Genomic DNA, 15,120 nt, shown 5'->3' with positions numbered 1-15,120 from the left:
CAAGTATATGTAGAGTTGAAAATTTTTTTCAGAACAAAATGAGATAAACTTCTAGTTTTTTACTTTTTTTTTTTAAACAAATAATTTTTTTTTAAATATTTTTGAATACTTGTAGTAATTTCATTATGATTGTATAATCATAAAATGCAGCTTTCTTTCAAATTATAACTACTGCAACATATTGAGACTAAAATCCATCAAATTAAAAAAAAAATAAATAAATATGATTTATATAAAAAATCCTCCATATACCTATTGCCAGCAGCTTTATGCTACTTTAAAATTATTTATAGTTCGTATAGTTCGTATTATTCTTTGCGGTAGAACTGATACTTTTCATTCTATTCTTTTTTTTTAGCGATTTTGAGATTGAATTTGTAGTAGCTATAGAGATATGACTTAACAAACAGAGATCCTCAAGTTGAAAATAAAAATATGTCTAAAGAGATTAACTTGATTAAGAATTACAACAATATCGAATTTGTTAAATAAACATATTATTATGAGCGTCACTTGCACTTCTTAAAGAGATTTTGTAAAAACTAGTTCAAAATTTATATGAAAATATTTCAACGAAAAATTATTTAATTGTTACAGTTTATCGCTTCATAGAGATCGGAACTCTAAAACTGTGCGGATAAATTATGTAATTTACTCAGTGATAAATGAGTTAGACAAATGGGTTCGAGTGTTTCTCCAAGTCCGATATCTTTAATGAAAGACAATACAGAGCCTATCTTTCTTAGTCTTGAATCGTTATTATTCATGAAATACCCTCCTAGGTGTTTATTCCGCTTGTGCATCAGTGCCGGGCACTCCCCAAACACATGGTATGCAGTTTCTCTCTCTTCTCTACAGTATCTGCAGTCTGAGTTGGATTGAATTCCTAACTTCGATAGAACATTATTCAATCTACAGGGACTGGTCAATAATCCCGTTCTAAGGTTAATTTTTGATTGTGCTATGTATTCTTTGAAGCGTTTTATGTTGTAATTCCCTAAAAGCGTTTTAGATTGTGAGAGTCTTGGTAGACTTTCCCAAATAGAGTTCTCTCTCTTTTTCCTCTGCGCCATTCATAACAATAGATAGAAATCCTTTGCCTAGACCATAGAATGGTTCTAGGCCTATCATTCTTGAAGCCGCGCCTCTTCTTGCAAGTTTGTTTGCCATTTCATTGCCTTGGATTCCAGCATGTCCCAGAATCCATATTAGGTGCACCTGATTGTTCCAGCCGAGTATGTTCAGCTTGTCAAAGCACTCCCATACTAGTTTGGATGTTACCTGGTAGGATATGAGTGCCTGGTAGGTTGCAACTGGCGCATCTATCTATCGCGTATATTTTCGCTTAAAAGATGGATGCATTATTTCCCAGTGCTTCCCAATATTGTTTGGCTGGTCCATAAACACAAGCTCCAGCTTCGTCAATGGTGAGGAAGCCGTCTGTATATCATGTTATCATGATTACTTTAAAATTACTTAGTATAGTATTTTGCAATATAAAATTTTAATCAGGTGATAGACGCTGCAAAGTCTGTAGACTTATACGTTATTTAAAATAATAATATTGGCAAGAAAGACGAGATCTTGCTTGAAACCGCAATCCATTTGTCAACTTGTCGAGAAAAAAATTAGTTTCTACAACACTATATTGAAAAGCCGAAGTAAGTTTTTTTATTGTCAGAAAAACACTGGCAAATATTATACAAATTTTTAGACAATGGATAGATGAACATGTCATTTACGACTCTTTGCTGATTAATTTGGTTATCTATCACATCAAAAAAATTTGATTTAAATATAAATACTAATATTCTTGTCGTCATATACGTATATATATGTTTGCTGACTCTACTACTTTTTCAGATATAAAATTTTGCGCCAAAAAGTATACCTTAGTTTCAATTTGTCGATTTTTTTATAATTACGTTATAAACAATTATTATATTATTTGTTGTAAACGTACATTATTTCATAAATTTATAATTACGTTATAATATATTATTATTTTATATTATTTGTCATAAACGTACATTATTTAGTAAATTTATAAAATACTAATATTTTATAATATTTAAAATAAACGTACATTAGTTATATTTATTAAAAATATAGTTTAATATTTTAATATTATAAATTATTATTCATTTTTTATTAATTAAATTTGTAAATATCACTAATCCTTTTATTTACTCATATATTTTTTTTAAAGCATGACACAATTGCTAATTGTAGTTGCGAGAACTTAATAAAAGTTTTTGGTAATATATATTTATAGTCATAAGTAATTACCATATTTTATAAAAAGTATATATAAGATTGTGTATAATAACATATATGAAAACAGAAAAAAATTAATTTAATAAATTATTAATTATTAAATTGATATCACCAAAAATAAATGCCTTTCCTATATAAAAATAAATTCAAGTAATTCTTTACCAATGTTAAAACAAAAAACATATATATTTATTAATATATATAAAATATCAAATAAAATAGCAAATCATATATTATAAAGAAATATAAAGGACAATATCAAACTTTTTAAATGACAAACATTTTTAACTAAATTATCCTAATCAAGCTAAAGTAATATTGAGTAAACGAGATAAGCAATAAAAATTTGATACTTCCAACTAAGTAAATTAAGAGAAATACAATTATATACTTTAAAAGAAAATAAGTTCAGTTGTATTAAGCATTAACATAAAAATAGGATTTAAATGTTTGGAAAACCTTTAAAAATGTTAGCGTTGCAAAAATATAAAATTAAAAAATAAAGTGAAGGAATACCACTTTTGGTATTTTAAGAGGCAAGAACAAGAATATTTCATTTATCAGCTTCATGTATTAATTAATGTAATAAAATAATAATGAGATATTTTTCATCTATATGTATGATAAATATTGATTTTGCTAAAGCTGTGGAGCATTTCTCAAATAGACCAAGTCTATTCATAATAACTATGAGTATAAATATTCAATTAATTAATAAAGCCTTTGTGAACTTGTGTAATGCTTTCAGTATTGATTGTCTTAATATATGTGTAAAATATATAATTTATGAACATAAATAATTACTTGAAATAAAACTGTAATTATGTGTAGTTGTTTATAAGAATACATAATGTGTCTGTATTAATTTATAAAATGTTTAATTTATAATTATTTAGAAAAAGCGTTTAAAAGAAGTATTATTTGCAGCAAATATTCCGTAGAAATAAAATTAAAGTAATTAAATAAGCTTATTATACTTATTAAAATATTTACATAATTTATACTATTTAAAGTAGTTGAGTTGCAAGTACACAAACGTATTCATTTTGCCTAAAAGTAAACTATGATATTTTGCTGTACTGGTAGATTTGCAATACTTCAAAGCGGGCATGGCTAATTAATTGATTACCGCTTAACTGCATTGATTGTCAGTGGCACTTTTTTAATTAGAAAATCTTTTGTGCATTTTAAAAGATTAGCCAGTCCCGCTCTAAAGTTTCATTTATACATAAAAGTAACGTGGTAATTGTAATGTTGAAACCTTGTTAATTATTAGCATTTAGTATTTGAAATGAAAAATCTAATAACATCAACCAAATACACAGTGTACTACATACATACATAAATAGAAGTACATAACACTAAAATATACACCCAGAACAAAGTAAATATTTATATGTGTGTTTATATTCTTATTAATTAAAAAGGAAATACAAATAACGTACATGAATTTATATAAATTAATTAATTATTTAAATATTGATATTATAACAAATATAATTATATAAATACAATAAACAAGCTGCATAAATAAATCTTTTAATATAGTTATTAATTAATTTGTAGTTCTTTAATTTATTATGGAACTTTTTTTTTTTACTAATAAATAGTCAGTGGTTTAATTTGATTTTAGTTAGCATTTCTATTCACTTATGTAGTTTGGCTTTTAATAAGAAAATTCACTAATGTTTAATAGTAAATTAATATTATTATGTAAAGCAAGAGTAGACAAAACAGCGCACGTTTTTGTTTGAAAATTTTACAGTACACATATTATTTAATTATATTTTTGTATTAATTAAAAAAAAAAAATTTCGTAGTTTACATCATTAGAAATTGTCATATATACACTTCACTTATGATTAAATTAATTATTAATTATTTCATTCATTTTAAAAACAATGAAAATTTAATAAAAATCACAGCTTATAGCGATATTATAGATAATTGAAAATAAACATAATTTTGAAATAAAGGGCATATATATGATTGATATTGATGGTTATTCCTGCAAATATAATTATATGAGCTATATTTCAAAACCCAGCATATTCTCTTGTACTTTAGAAATGTATTAATAATTCTCATGGTTTCCATTATATTAAAAATTAATATTAATTAATAAAAATCATAGATTTTCGGCATAGATTCATTCGGAATTATCATAGACATTCTTCTGCTTGCAATTCAAATTCAAAAGGATTTCAATAAGTAATTATGTGAAGAAATAATTCTTCATCGAGAACGTTGGGCAGAAAACCGTCATCAAATAAATGAAGGTTCGTAAGTCTCGTAAGACGATGGTAAGACTAGTGCATCCAATGGGTATTATTTGAAAGGCTTGAAAGGTTGCATACGATGGATGCTTCACTTCGTTTTCAAAACAATGATAGCATAATAAAAACAGATTTACAGTTTCACTTAAGTAACAAAAAATTGTTATTTAAAAAAAAATTTAAGATTACCATTCCTAATCGAGAACGTAAAATAGAAAATCTGAATCGAATAATCGAAGTTGATTATATTTATACTAGTGCAGCTATACTAGCACTTTTTATTCTGAAAAGACTTTTCCATGAGCAAATATCTGGCTATATTCCAAACAAAGCTACCTGTCTGAGAAAAAAGACAACCAACATAATAATGTTATAGCCATCGATCATACTGGCTTTAAGCAATGTCAAACTTTATACAAGGTTTGATGTACAACTTTTTAACGATTCCCAATTAACAATGAAAACATTATCGAGTTTTTTTTAAGTGGGTTTTGGGTTATAAAGAACATGAAGGCAATGAAAGACAAATCTTAAACTCAATTACAATTACACCTATGCCATTTTGCATCTAGGCGAAATAACGCAGAGCGGAAAAACCCATATACTAAGAAGATACCCAATTTATATATGTATCGAAAAACAAAAAATGCTATCAAAAAAAGTACCGAGAGCGTATTATAGCCAAACGTATCATCATAACAAAATCTGCCCATCAGAGACCTCTATTTGTGACATTTGTATTATACCCTAAAATAAGTAGCGGCAGACTTATTCAGAGACTATTCATTACAGACTCTTTGCACCATATAATATATAAAACAATACAAAACTTTCAAATCCGATTACTTTCACTAAAAGCCTAATCATTTAAATTGCGATATTTAATATTCCCCACTTAATAATAATAAAAGCAATATATAACATAATTGTTTTAACAAATCTTTTCTCCCAATTCAGTGAATGATTGGTCATGGAAGAATAATGAGATAAAATTTCATTCCGTATGTGTGAGGAATATATGACGGCAATATAAGATATAGGGCGAACGGAGTAGTGCTCACCTTACCTCCTCTTTGAGTTTTAAACGAAATTAGTTGGACAGCTGAGAGCAAAAGCCTTACAAGTTACGATTTGAAAGAATAAAGCTCATTTTAATACAAAGCCCTCTAATGAACTTTTAATTTTTGCCTGCAGGTTCATACATCTACATACGACCATATCTTAGGTTAAATTAAATGACATTTACACACTATAAAGCACATATTATCACTGAAAATAGTAAAATTACATTCCGAATATCCCAATAAAAGTTATTCATAACACATGAATGTATTATATATATTGTAGATAGATTTTAGATCTATTCTACAAAATTAAATGATGAGAAGAATCGTAAAAAAATAAAACATTAAAACAAGCTAGCAAAAAATCAAATTAAGCACTCAGCTTAGTTCTAAGGATCTGAAAATAACCTATAAAAATTAAAATATAAGATTTAGCACTTTTTCAATAATATAATGGTATACACAAAATATTATCTATATATCTATGACTATTTTCCAAGGGTATATGTTTTTATGTATGGGAAACAATATTTTACATGAAAAACAAAGATAAAAAATACTTCTTTAAAATGTTATATATTAGCAAAATAGCTAAGTAATAGTCTTTGCAATTCTTTATTGCAAACAGGAACGAGGCGTCAAATAGTTTAGAGAATACACTATATACCCTCTTAAAACTTTCCTTTTAGTTAGTTATTTTACCTAATAATTTTCACAAGCTTGCAATGGGACTATATGTATACTCGAGACCTTATGCACCATTATGCGCCATTATACATTATTAATATGTATATTAAAAAATGCGAAGTAAATCCAAAAAGAAAGGAAAAATGATTTCTTTATATTCGAGTTTAGGTGCACGCGACGAAGCTAAATCACTAGTCCATACAAGTTATGTAAATAATATCGAGATAATGACTATCATTCAATAAGAATAAGAGATTTCATAAATTGACGCATCTACCCAACTTCAATTCATTTCCGTTTCCAAAAAGTCCTGTCCACTTTCCACACGTTCTTATCTAACCATATATTAACCTATACATACTTATTTATAATTCCTTTTATGTTCTTTGTTTTATAGGTGGGAGTGGGGTTACCAAAATAACAACAACAAAAACAATAAAATAATACAACTCATACGAAATATGCAAACAATATATAAAAGAGAAGAGAAACTAACTAAATGACAAACAAATTTTGATAGAACCAGATCGATTGAATAAAGGGAGTATAATATGCACTGGCGGATTTATTGATTTCTTATAAAAATTCAAGAAACAGTTTTTATTTTCACTGTTTATAAAAATATTTGCTTTTATGGATCATTGATTTAATATTCGTCAAACTAAATGCATGGTTTTGAGCTACTGGCGAGGATTAAATTGAAGACACAAAAAAGGATCTAAAATGTGAAGAAATGTTTAAAAATACTAATGCCAATATAGTTGCTATTATATCACTTCCTGACATTTATTATGATCAGCATGGCGCTCGATATAATTGAAGTTATCCTTTGTACCCACTATGAACACTCAACCGGAAAAGTAATACCGTATTAGTGATTCCAAGTATAGCATTTATATTCTCTTCATAATACTCGTAAAAATTTAATATTCTTGTAACAACCTTTCTTATTTACATGACTAAGTATTGACGATGAAAAGTGGGAGATAAGATCGGCGTGTTTAAGGTGTATCAGACATTTAATGTTTATTTAATTAAAAGTTGGAAAAATGTCTAACCAATTTCTCCACTGTGTGGCGGAAACTATCTGAAAATTTGAAAAATGTGTAACTGATATACAATGAAATCTATTAGGTAGATTGTACTGATTTTTGAAAATTGCTTTAAAAAATTTGTTAGCAAGTAAATGTATATATTAATATATTAATTGGAAATATATAAGATTATTATTTAAATATAATTTGTAGTAGATAAATATGTTTCATATATTGAAGTTTATAAAATAAATAAAATACACCTTTTATATAGAAAATTTTTGATCAGTTATTTTTGATCAGATTAGTAAACTTTATAAAAATCAAATAGTTTATGTAATGGGAAAATATTGCTTTAATGTTAAATTAATAATACTCGCACTGCAGGATCCGAATAAATAGAAATAAAGAAAATTCACTTACCTCATAGAATTTCCCAATAACTTCAACGCTAAACATACAAGGAGAATTCCAATTAGGCTGTTGAGGAACTAAAATTTAAATATTGTTAAAATTTTAACTTTAATCGTATATGTTTCTCGTATTACTTATTCCTTTTAACGAAAATTTTTTTTTGATAAACAGCATCTATTGGGTAAAAATAAAATTAAAATCAAATATTAAAACCCAAAGATTAAAAATTTGAAATAAATCTCTTACAAGATTCTGTTTCGTCAACAGAGGTTTGTTTGGTCTGGTCATCAGATGAAATTTGGCTAGCCGAATAAAAATACTACTATTGATCACAGGATTCTGAAAAAAATACAAATAAATAAAGATAGTTTAAAAACACAAAAATAATAAAATAAAAATTTAAAATTATAAATTTTTTTAATTTTGATACTCTAATAAGTTATATAAACATTATTTTTGGTTATTATTTAAGTATTGTAAAGAGTAGTTATTATCAAGTTAAGTTGAGTTCTAACATTTATTCATTTTTATAATTTGATGTCCAGGCCTTCAGTCACCAGTTGGCTGATCCAAACTCCGTCATCCTTATGAACTTATAACCATCTTAATGGGTATATGAATACATCTACTATTATAGTTAAAATTTTTTAATCAGGTTTCTCATCTCTCAGTGCTCATGCAGACAGATCGGCTGCTGTTCCGCACATTAAGCTGGCACCTCTCAACACAATACAAACACACCTAAGCGACACCAACAATGCCCGGACACAGTGATGGCAGGTCAACGGAACAGTATAAAAACAATATAAAAATATATAAAAACAAAGAACAGTAACATATACCTTACCCCATACTATATCATGTCTTACTACATAAATAAGCTTTCTTTTCCCACTGTTCTATTAAAATGTAAAATATAAATTTTATTATGGATTAAAATAAATATAGATTAAAAATAATTATAAAATAACTTTAAAGTGAATAATAGATATAATTTAAAGAAATTATAAATAAATGAATTGACACTTAGGTTTTTGTCTATAGTAATAACACAAAAACAAATTATATTTACAAATTAAATATTAAAGTAAAAAATTACAACATTACAAACGAAAAGCAGGTGCCTTTCCTCTCCGTGCTCATGCAAACGGAACGACCAATTCTCAATGTTAATAATATTGGAAAAGATAAATTGTCCCCATGTGAAAAGTAATTTGTTGTTTTACAGTCGGCTTATATCTAAAGGCAGTCACAACCAATCACAAGCCTGATCTTTATTGGGTTGTAGAGATATCGAATATACGATCAGATGAGATGGATAGAAGATGAAAAACTTATGGACTAATCGCGTCAACTGTTCTCTTGCAATAATGCTTACGGACTATACGGAACTTGCAATCAGAATATATCATTCAATTTCTATATTTTTGTTTGAGACTAGAGATGAATTGACTAATATATCTAAGAATATATATATTATATATATAATATATCTAAGAAACCATTTCTTTCCTGCCCTGTCAAAGTTAAAGAAAGTGATTTATCACATCTTTTTGTCTGGAATACCAAATAGTTTAGCAAGGATAACAAACGAAGACATTTTAGAAACAATAATTAATGTAGAAGGGCTCAAAAATTATTGAAGAAACAACAATATATATTAATATATTGAAATTTGGCTGACCATAATACAACGCACCCTTCTAACTTATAAATAGTTTCTTTTCGTCACATTTGACAAAAAAAAAATTAACATTTAATAATTAATATAGTTTACCTTCCTTTGCCATCTTTAACAGCATCGCAATAAGCAGTAGATGTCTCTGAATATAAGTGCTTTTAAACTTCACTAACGTTATGTTATATATATAAATATGTATATATATTTTATAAAGAATACATATATATAAAAGTTATATATGATCAAAGGTCTTTTTTTTTCTTCCAGCTAATACTTTAAATAAATGAAGATAAAGTAATAATTTGACCTATAACGAAATAATTGCTAGTTAAGATAAAGATTATCAAAGAGAAGTATTGCCGAATAATCTTCTCTCATAGAAACCAACTCATCGAAGTAGCTTATTTTATACATCAATAACATGTTTATAATCCAATTTGTTTAACTAAAGGCTGACTTCAAAAAAACTGAAACTGATTTTTAAGTTCTATTTCACATCGTTTTTCAAATATGTGTAAAATTCTATGGTATATATAATGCTGGCGATAAATATTTGTCATTCCCTGCTATATATAAACATATACATTAAGACTGAAAAGTTTTCGGAAATTCTCATTTAAAATTCGCGCGCTGTATATTTTTCGATATTTTAAGTTTATGTAGTTTGGCAGCACTGTCCTTAATTACTATGCCAAAAATGAGCTCGATCTGTCAGACAGTTCGTTTACGGCAGCTGTTGAAACCAGTTCACCTCAGTAGTGCGTTGCGAAATGTCTTCGACGGTCGTACGACCGTCCTGGAAGGCTTTGTACCACTCATAAACTTGAGTTTTCGATAAAACTGATTCCCCATAAGCCTTTTGTAGCATTCGCAACGATTCTGCACACGAAATTTCGTTCGAAACACAAAATTTGATGCAAACTCTTTGTTCAATATTTTTTTCCATTGTTTTTTTCGCAACGCCCTACTGAGGTGAACTGGTTTCAACAGCTGCCGTAAACGAACTGTCTGACAGATCGCGCTCATTTTTGGCATAGTAATTAAGGACAGTGCTGCCAAACTACATAAACTTAAAATATCGAAAAATATACAGCGCGCGAATTTTAAATGAGAATTTCCGAAAACTTTTCGGTCTTAATGTAGGTATTTTATGTTTTCAACTTACTGTTTGTTGTTTGATATTTAGTGGTCTGGCATAGGTGACAAGCCCCCGGAATTGGATAAGTGCAGCACGCAAAGCCATTTTGAGTAGTTGAAGAGTGAAGTCACTATATTTAATAAAAATATTATATTAATATAATATGTTTTATTTAATATTAAATTATTGATATTAAACTAAATAAAGTAAATACAAATACAATAAACGAAAAAATAATTTTATTAGTATTTAAAAGTAATTTTATTTAATTTCTAAAATAGTTGTAAGTAATTGCGGAGTGTAGCGTACAATAACAACAATGCGCTACTTATAGTAAATGATGACTTTATTAATTTGGTTTTTAATTGGGATCCTTTCTGTAAAGTAAGTAATTCGCATCATAAATTTCATTCAAGACAGCTCCTTTGATGTTGAAATAAGTTGTTGTGTCCCAGTTATCAGGAAAAATGTTTCTAATTAAGTTTTTAATGGCGACAACAAAATAAATTAGCTTACAAATCTTATTATTTAAATCGAAAAATTCACAAGTAAAAAGTATCTTAGGAAACTGTTTAAAAAGAAGTTGCTTTAAAATATTTTTAAATTTGGGATAAAAATGTTTAAAAATGTAAGGAATTATTTAACAAAAAAAAAAACAATATTAATTAATTTCTTATCCCGTGGCTAATTATGTAGATAATATATGATGCTGAGTATTTATTGCTGGAGATAAGAAGCCAAGGAAGATAGTGAACGAGATATGTGGAAAATATATGATATTATGGTTAGGGAAAAAGTTTTATACCCATGGTTTGGTTGCAATGGCATGGCAGTGACGAAACTCCAGTTTTTTATGAGAACTGGAGGTTCGAGCACCGCACAAAAATATGTTGTAATACGATACTAATGCATGGAGAGCTACATAAATTAGGAGATAAATCGGTAAAAAGTTGACTCCTTTTTTATAAATGTAGGCACTTAAACTTTTCATAAATTATACTGTGCCCCTTTTTACTTTTTATTTGGAGATGCTGAACTCAAATCCGTAATTCGTTTTTCTTCTAGACAACATGGTCTCAGACTATAACGAGTTTAAATTATAAAACTGAGAATTTAAAATGTAAATAAAATATTTCTATTTTAAGAGAATAAATTTCATACGAATAAATTGAGAAATATTTTAACCTTATATACTCTTTCCCAAATTGTTTTCTTTTTCTGTGAAAAAAGAGAACTTTTCAAATTTTTCTCAAAGTGCAATTTTTCCACAGAAACATCCACTTTCACAGAAGAATGGAAGAAAACAAATTTAGAGAAAGATGTCTAAGGCAAAGTTATCTACTATTCGTACGTACTAAGATATTAAAATAATAATTTTACATTAAGTCTTTAAAACCTAAATGTCTAATCTTAACCTGTTATATGTCTGGAAGAATAGCGACTTGCAAAGTTGAGTTCAGCAGAACTAAATTTAAATAAAAGCTTTTAAAAGTCAAAAATGATTAACATGTAGCATTGTCGATAGAGAAATTCCGTCATTAAGTTGAATATTATGTAATAAATTAAAGAAACTGAAAATATTGAGTCATTTGTAGATATGTTTTCTCGATATAGGAATAGAATATAATAATACTTATTTATATATTATCAAGACTTAAGCGTATGTAAAATATAATTATAAAGTTATATGTGCCGATGTCAATAATCTCTTACTACATCAAATAAATGGTTGGCCTCTAAAACAAAGTGTTAAATTTTGACCTACATATATAAATTATATTAATCTATTATTTACAATTATTATTATTACTATTAACTGGAATTTCGATTAACATAGCTGATAGGTAATCTATATAAGCTTCGCCATGAAAGATAAAATAACATTATTCGCATGTCTACTTTATATACCTAATGATAGCTTAATTGTGTTTATCAATTTGTTTATAACTTTTGTTTATATTGAATTTATTATTGCAAAAAGAAATTGTGGAGAAAACAAAAACTTATGGAAAGTATAAACAAAATTATACGTAAGCCAATTCGCGAAATTATGTTAGATAAGAGAAAAAAACATTTTGACAATTTACACTCGAAATAGTTTGTTTATCAAAGTTCTAAATAAAAAAATTATGGAAAAAATATGACATTTAAATTAGAATAATTCTACAAATTACGCAAATAACAAAAATAGTATTTTTTGGTTGCAAATGGTCACGTAGACCAACTTCTTGGTATTACTTGGTACTAATCAGTTAGTATTATTGTGAGAATAAAGTGCTTATATAAAGCGAAAAGTTTCTAATGGATTCTAAAATGTTATAGGTTGTGCTATAACATAGACTATAACATAGACATTGCTACTTCAATTTTATTCTTATTTTGGATAAACTCCTTACTTAAACTAATCCAACGCTTAATTTAGCAGTGGAGTTTTAGTAAAAACTTAAGTCTAGGTAATTGTTTGTTGGCACTAATATGGCACAGCATTTAATTTGGTATGACTTCAATTTCATGTGACATCACAAAAAGCTTCTAATAGAATGTATATCGAGTAAATATCATTTAATGCTTCCACTTACCATCAAAGAATAACTCAGGGACACGTCCAAAGATTTTAAATTGCAATAAAATCTATTGCAATAATAAACGCTGTTATGCGCAATTTTGAAAATGATACTCAAAAATATATTTTATAACTGAGTTTTCTTTACGCACAAACAAGAATTTGAAACTTTTTCAAAATATTTAAAAATAAATGATGTATCAAAAATGAAATTTAGATTTAAATGATATATCAAAACAATTGCAATGCTTATGTGATTAATAATCAATTTAAGCATTTCATGAAAAAAAATTTACCCACATATTGTAACAATTACCTTTCATTTATTTATTAAAAATAATTAATTACAATATATTAAAGCTTATAAATAAAATAAGAAAACTGCAGTAGCTGCTTTCAGCTCGAATATTATAAATTAAATTTTACAGACTTTAATAGATTTTTATATAAAAATTATATTTTATGGTTTTTTTTAGACTGGTACGTAAAAAATTTGAAAAGATATTTCGAATAGAATTAAAAATAGAGCAATTTTTAGATACATTATCTATGGATGGTGACTGACAAAACTGATATTAAAATAGCTACTCGTTGATTGATTGGTTGCTGTTTTAGTACCACATTCCAAGTAAGAACCCCTAATATAGAAGAGTAGACTAAGTCCATCCCGTCGAATTTAGATAATTTAATAGGCTTCTCGTTATCACCGCTGAACAGTCTGATAAACTGTCAAAGTATTATTACTTCTGGACGCCAAAGTCGGGCATTCACAGACAAAATGTATTATGGTTTCTTTTTCTTGCAAGTTTCCACAACTTCTGCAGTGCGAATTATGAGGAATAAGCAGTTTCTCTGCATGGGTTCTTATACACCAATGACCAGAAAGAAATGCAGTAAGCATTGCAGTGTTCACGTGGTCTTATTTGATGAATTCCGGGGATCCAATTTTATTATAGGCCATTTAATAGGTACTCATGAGAAACTTTAAATGTACCATACGCAATAAAATAAAAATTTGGAATTGTTGACAAACGCATGATTTTGAGTAGTGGGTATATTACCTTTAATACACTGGTATTATTATTTCATAATGTTGATTGTACGCTGACCATTCCAATGCTTTTTTATCTTCCATATTTAGAATAAGAACAGATGACACATATGTAGCTTAATCTAATAGTTCATTTCCTTTGATTCCTGCGTGCCCAGGAAACCACATGATTTTAATTTAGTTAGGATAACGTATGTAGTTATTTTTGATAGCGCCACTTAGTTCGCTGCTATTATTCAGATTTTTTTACTGTGAGTTTTTGCAGTAAAGATAGGGCAATCTCGTGTACCTAATGGAATCATGATAATGGAATCCGTGATAATGGAATCATTTTGACGTACAACAGGAAATGTAACACGAGTTCAATTGTTCTCCATCTAACAATCAGCAGCTTCTGCACACAGTTTACATATTTCGGTGTTTGTGTTTTTTTTTGAAGAGAGTTGAGAAATGTCAAACTGCGCCAGAATCTTATGCAGAGATGTATAGCAGTCAGAAACCGTCCTGGATGTAAATTGAACTGAACTCAAGGACTTCATAGCAACTTAGCTGTCTGATAATATGTGCCTATTCAATAAATTATTCGCTTCCAGACAAGCTATAGCTTTCCTAATAGCAATCACTTTAGCTTGAAAAAGCTAATTCCACTGCAATTACCAGGAACTTTATAATGTATAGATTAATCTTGCCTAAAACTTTACTAAACCTTAAAAGAAGGGATTTCTATAATCATTTTACTTCAATTAAATACTATATTTCTTAAATAACTATAATTTCAGACCCCTACAAATAGTTTAAAATAATTGAAGTTTCAAAGGTAAAATATATCTATATTTATCAAATAAACTATATCGCAACAAATATTTCTTCTACACTTTTATAATTTAAATTAGTATTAATTATATGGGTTAGCAAAAAAAAACCACAATGTCAAT

General features: G+C 27.4%; 1 protein-coding gene across 1 annotated transcript; it reads right to left on the bottom strand.

Annotated features, from left to right (window-relative positions):
- Window positions 1-7,704: 7,704 nt before the first annotated feature.
- On the bottom strand, window positions 7,705-13,321 carry LOC119675840. Its single transcript, XM_038087056.1, has 5 exons — window positions 13,151-13,321; window positions 10,599-10,701; window positions 7,999-8,091; window positions 7,887-7,926; window positions 7,705-7,829 (listed from the first exon to the last, which is right to left on the bottom strand). The coding sequence occupies exons 2-5, from the start codon at window positions 10,674-10,676 to the stop codon at window positions 7,705-7,707; spliced, it is 336 nt and encodes a 111-aa protein (XP_037942984.1). The 5' UTR covers window positions 10,677-10,701; window positions 13,151-13,321.
- Between the last annotated feature and the right edge of the window lie 1,799 nt (window positions 13,322-15,120).

Source organism: Teleopsis dalmanni, chromosome 2 (genome assembly GCF_002237135.1).
Source record: "Teleopsis dalmanni isolate 2A chromosome 2, ASM223713v2, whole genome shotgun sequence".
Taxonomy (NCBI): domain Eukaryota; kingdom Metazoa; phylum Arthropoda; class Insecta; order Diptera; family Diopsidae; genus Teleopsis; species Teleopsis dalmanni.
This window is presented reverse-complemented; position numbering and strand designations above follow the sequence as displayed.

Excerpts from the sequence above, each read along its gene's own strand:
- LOC119675840 (XM_038087056.1), bottom strand. The coding sequence starts at position 10,676 with ATGGCTTTGCGTGCTGCACTTATCCAATTCCGGGGGCTTGTCACCTAT. Across the intron at positions 8,092-10,598 it reads TAAATATCAAACAACAAACA|AATCCTGTGATCAATAGTAG; the intron begins GTAAGTTGAAAA and ends TATTTTTTTCAG. Across the intron at positions 7,830-7,886 it reads ATTTTCGTTAAAAGGAATAA|TTCCTCAACAGCCTAATTGG; the intron begins GTAATACGAGAA and ends TTTAAATTTTAG.